Source organism: Octodon degus, unplaced genomic scaffold, assembly GCF_000260255.1.
Source record: "Octodon degus isolate 3935 unplaced genomic scaffold, OctDeg1.0 scaffold00290, whole genome shotgun sequence".
Taxonomy (NCBI): domain Eukaryota; kingdom Metazoa; phylum Chordata; class Mammalia; order Rodentia; family Octodontidae; genus Octodon; species Octodon degus.
This window is the reverse complement of record NW_004524866.1, coordinates 126,316-132,022: the sequence shown is the minus strand read 5'-3', so window position 1 is coordinate 132,022 and position 5,707 is coordinate 126,316. Positions and strand designations below refer to the sequence as shown.

General features: G+C 37.3%; 1 protein-coding gene across 1 annotated transcript in view; it reads right to left on the bottom strand.

Annotated features, from left to right (window-relative positions):
* Window positions 1-4,178: 4,178 nt before the first annotated feature.
* Window positions 4,179-5,707, bottom strand: part of LOC101588214 (vomeronasal type-2 receptor 116-like) — an 8,746-nt gene continuing 7,217 nt past the window's right edge. Inside the window, exon 7 of the mRNA XM_012512915.1 lies at window positions 4,179-5,089. Within this exon, the coding sequence (XP_012368369.1) occupies window positions 4,179-5,089 (911 nt within the window). The remainder of the gene's footprint in view (window positions 5,090-5,707) is intronic.

The window sequence follows — 5,707 nt, the reverse complement described above, 5'->3', positions numbered from 1 at the left end:
ATTGGATTTGAAACTGTCTCATTGCTGTTTATCAATAAAACTTTGAAAAAAAAAGATTGTGAAATTGATTATTAGATTTTTCATGTCCATTAAGATTTGTCTTATATAGTTGGGTGCTCCTCTATTTGGTGCATACATATTGATGACTATTATTCTCTTCCTCTTGAATTTTTTTTCTCTAACCAGTAAGTAGTGACATTGTTTATCTTATTTAATTATTAGTGGTTTGAAGTTCAGATTGTCTGATAAAAGGATAGATATCCAAAATTTTTCTCTGCTCCTAGAACATGTACTATTGTTTTCCATCTTTTAGCTTTTAGTCTACAAAAAGATTTGTGGGGGGTGTTAAATATGTTTCTTATATTCAGGATATTGGAGTTTGTTTCTGCTAGTATTCTTTTTTTTTTCTTTTTTGGTACCTGGGATTGAACTCGGGTCCTTGCACTTGCCAGACAGGTGTTTATGATGCTGAGCAATATCCCCAGCCGTGGATTTTGTTTTTTAATCCATTCTGCCAATCTCTTTTGTTTAATTGGTGAATTCAGTCAATTTATATTGGTGGTTATTATTGATATGTACAGCCTTAAATTTTTCATGCTAATTTCCTGTTGTTGGCTCCCTATTTTTGACCTGTGCTTAACTATTTTCCCTATTTGGTGGGTTCTTTCTGTTGTTATTCTTGGAATTCTGGGCATTTGATCCCTTGCTAGCATATATTTTAGTACTGTGTGTAGGGTTGGTTTGGTTGTCATAAATTTCTTTAATTTTTCTTTGTCATTGAAGTATTTTACTTCTCTATTAAACTTGAAGTTGAGTTTTTCAGGGAATATCAGTCTGTTTGGAATTTGCTTCAGTGTAGGACTTGCAATGGTTTGTGTTCATGGTTTTTGTTGAGAGATCTGCTATTATTGTGACAAGTTTTTCCTTTAAGTATGGTACGTTTCTTTTATCCAGTGATTTTTATTTATTTATTTTTATTTTTTAAAGAGTACAAATTAGAATAAAGACAGCAAAAGTTGCAAGTGATGCAGTATTACACTTAACAAAGTAATGTCAGTTTCACACTATTTGTTGTAATACATAATATTGTCTTCCAACAAGTTCTTGATTTTGTTGGATATATGTGTATAAAATTGGAAGAAGAAAGAAAAAATCAGAAATTTATAAGAGATTAAGAAGAAAAAAAGCACACACAGTTGAAAAAAGGAGACAAGACCAATTAAGTAATATCTGCTCCTTTCCATAGACCAGTAGAAATGTGCACTACCATTATCCAAACCATTCTGCTTGCAAGCATAGGTGAATCTCTTTCCCCCACATACCCTAGTGTCTGTTGTATGTTATGAGTCAGTGCAGGAAGAAACGGTGGGATGAGCCAATGAATATAGCTTCAGACTTCTCACTGAGATTAGTCTCTCTCTAATTGATCCCACAGCCACAGAAGCATCTCACACTAATTGAGTGCTAAATGCAGGCTAAGGAATGTGCATAACTACTTTGTGGAACACAAACTACCTTCTCTATTGACATCCACCATTTACACTAAGTTTACACAATGGTAGCTGATAACATCCCAAGCAAGGGATCAAAGAAAAGGCAGAGAGCCATCAAGAGAAGCTGTTATCTTCAGCCTTGAATCCCAGCTTGCCCAAATTTACAAGTGAGAAACAACGGTTCTTTTCTCATGTTTGGAAAATTTTCTGTTATACTTCTGTGAATAGTCTTCTTATGTCATTTGTGCTATGTCCTGCTACTTCATTGACACTTACTATTCTTATATCATTTTTTGCATCGTTTCATAGCTGATAAATTTTTATTTCCTGGATCCCTATTAGTTTTATGACATTTTTCTTTCATATTCATGAGCTACACCACTGTCTTCAAGGTCGGAAAGTCTGTTTTTGGTTTCACTCAAGTGGTTTTGCCACCTTTCAATGGAATTTTTAATTTCCCAGGTATCTGTTTCAATGTGTTTCATGTATTCTAATACTATTTTGTATTTTTCATTCAGTCAATGTGTCCATTTTTTTTTTTGTTCTTGGTGAAACTGAGGATCAAACTCAGGGCCTTGCATTTGTCATGCAAGCACTTATTACATGGAACTATCTCTCCCGCCTCCTCCATCATTTTTAAGTTCTCCTGTATTTTTCTTTTATCTCTTCTTTAGCTGTGTTGAGCCATTCTTCCATGATTGTTGTTATCTCTTTTGGGACCTAAGAGATTATTTCTGATCCTATTTCTTTTATACTCTGAAGGACTTTATTTTTACTTCAGTTGCCATCATCCATTTAAGAGACTTAAGGTTTGTGATTTCCAAATTCTTCTATGTCTTTCTATCTTCGATTTGTTCTTGTTGAGCTAGAGGAATGAGATGGCCTTTTGCTCCTGCATTTTGGCAATTTTGAAGCTCCCATTATTCAATCAGAGTCCCAGAGTGTGCCCAGAGTACTTTTAAGTTCTTAAAAGATTGGACCAGTGTTAGCAGAACCTCCAAACCTGTGCACTGGTAGTTAAGGAAGATCAGAGCTTACCAGAGTCCTGCATGCTGCCCAGAGTCTGCCAAAGTTCTTAAATGGTCTCTAGCAGCTTTTAGAATGTTGTTCTTATACTTAATTTTTGTAATCTTGATTATTGTATGCCTGGGTGTAGTTTTAATTGGGTTGGTATTGGATTGATTTTATTTGGAGCTCTATTTGCCTTAATTATCTGAATGTTAGATGGTTTTCCCAATAGGGAAGTTTTCTTCTGTTATATCTGTGAGAGGCTTTATGTTCTTTTGGATACCTCCTTCTTTCTAATTGATGCCTATCAGTCTTATGTGGTTCATCTTGGCAATAGCTTGCAGCTCTTGAATTATTATTTCCTTGATCTTTATCATTTTTATCAGTTTTTCCTTTTAGATCACTTGCAGCAATGTAGTCTTCAGGAATGAAAGTTTATATTCACTTTCATTCAAATAGGTTTTTCTAACTTATAATGAAGCTTTTAAATTTTCTGTATAGATCTTTAAATCTGCTTTTTTTATCAATGTATTCTTCTGAAATGCATAGTAATTGTTTCATTTTATTTATCATTTCTTTTTTACCTGGGGGATTAATTCTGTTCTTATTTCCTCTATGCTCTTTTGCAATTGTTTCCTTCACTTGCTATTATTTTAGATTTCTAGTGTGTGGCTTCCACTTTGTTCTATGCTGTTATCTCCCAGCATTGTTCTCTGTGGGCTCAGGGCCTGAGGTTGCATTTTGTTCCTTCTTTTATCTTTTTCTATTTTTTTTTTAGAGAACTCCTTATGTTGACTTCTGTGATACATTCTGTAAAAGTTTGACAGTATGTAGCAGCATCACTGCAATAAGAATCTCTCTGTAAAAGATATATTTCTCCTGTGTCAGAGATCCTTGTTCTGTTGGTGTCCCAAGAAATTGCCATCTCTACTGATTAAGAGTCACATATTGGTTTCCATTTGGCAGTGTTCTCTGTCTTTAAGTATAAGGCTTTTGTGAGGTTATTATCCAGTGGCATCCCAATATTATAAGGCAAGGAAGAACATGTGGTTAAGGCAGATATGGTATCCCTTTTACAGTAGTAAAATTAGTGATACTAATAACAGTCAAATTTAGAAATTGATAATCTTTTGTAACTAATGGGTATTTAGATTAGCCCACAGGAGTAGACATTATTGCTATAAAACAAAGCAGATTGTAAATCAGAACTTTGTACTTAACTTAGTTTCCCTGATATCTGTCTGTACACTTCCCCTTCACGTATGTGGAATCTTCCAGGCAGACTCATGCACTCCAGTTACTTACTGCCACCTTTGAGCTTCCAGGATCCTCACTGTAGGTGTGGGCCTCAGCCTGGGCATGTCTGGGCTAGCAGTATGCCTCAGTTCACCAGATATATTTCTATAAAACTCAAACTTGACCACTCAGCCCTGGCTTGTGATTGGCTACTGTGCTCTGCTCCTTCCAGCTGCATCCAGCAGATGAGGACCAGCTCAAGACCTCCATCTTCAGAGAATTCAAATTAAATCATTTGATAAGTTTTAACTGATAACATTTAAGAGTCACAATGTGACATGATCAGTCTTCACAAAACTCAAGACCTTGTAGAATTCCTTCAGTCATGGGAATTCAGATGTAGTTATGGGGCAGGGAGAAAATGTAGGTGTGGCTGGGAACTTAGTTTCCAGGAGTAGTTTTATAACTTATCCCAGTCACAGAATTTCTCTCTGGTCTTAACAAAATAATGTAGCACTTGGGGAAAAAGATGCAGCCCAGCAGACCTGCACTGGAAGCCAAGACGGCAAAGACCTCCATGGCCACCATGGCCTTCCCCTTGCTGCTGTGGTACACAGGCAGGAAGGTGACCCACACACTGCAGAACACCAGCATGCTGAACGTCAGGAACTTGGCTTCATTAAATGTGTCAGGAAGATTCCTGGCCAGGAAAGCCACAGTGAAGCTCACCAGAGCCAGGGTGCCCAGGTATCCCAAGACACAGTAGAAGGCAGTGAGGGAGCCCTTGTTGCACATGATGATGATGTGATCATGCTCAGAGTGTTCGTCTGTGTCAATGTAGGGTGGATTTGTCCCCATCCAGATTCCACAAAGAGTGAGTTGAATCAGAGAGCAGAATGGGATGATGTAATTTGGTGCCCCTGACACCAGCAACTGCCTCATCCTCCTGCCTGGAGCAGTGACCTTAAAGGCCAGCACCACAGTAACAGTTTTGGCTAAGACAGTGGAAACAGCCACAGTGAAAACAACTCCAAATGTGGTCTGCTGCAGGATGCAGGTGGCTGTGTTGGGACGGCCAATGAAGAGCAAGGAGCAGAGGAAACAACAGGTGAGAGAGATGAGCAGGGTGTAGCTGAGAGCCCTGTTGTTGGCCTTGACGATGGGAGTGTCTCTGTGCTTCACCAAGAGCCCAAATAATGTAGCTGTGAGAACAGTGAGACTCAGGGCAGTGCCAGCCAGAGCTTTCCCCAAAAGACCGTCATAGGCCAGAAAATTCACAGCCTTTTGCAGGCAATGATTTCTCTGAGTATTCGCATATTGATGTTGTGGACACTTCACACATTGCTCCATATCTAGCAAAAATTAAATTTGTTAATTTTCTCAAGTTTAATATTTATTTTTACAGACCCACCTCCGTCACCCTTGGATTTGAACTAAGTTTTCATTTTAAAGACTTTTCTTTTCTTTCTCTTTCTTTTTCAATATGTGTGATTAAACTCAGAAATTTTGCAGTATGATATATTCTCAACCCTTTAAAATTGTGCTCTTTTGAGTAAGGATTTCCTGAAATCATGTTACCTAGGCTTTGTTCTGCCTTATAATCTTTCACCTCAGCCTACCTGAACTCTGAACTCCAGGTATGCATCGCCATTCCTCATTTTTCTAGTTCTCTCTAAACACAAAGTAAAAGATGTGCATCTATGGAGATTAATTCTTAAGTAAGATTATTCTTTTAAATCTGGCATATCTATAAAATTGTTCTGTCTTTAAAGGAACTTAACAAAAAAAGGGTATACAGATGAATGTCCATTTTGTATCTGTGTATTCAAAGTGGTTAGGATAGATATATAGTTACATTCTCTTGATGAATAGAGTGATTTGTTCTAATGGTGTTTGCAGATAGGATGTCATGTCCGTATCTTGTACAGCAATTAACCACTGGGAGGAATGTATGCAATGTGTTAATTATT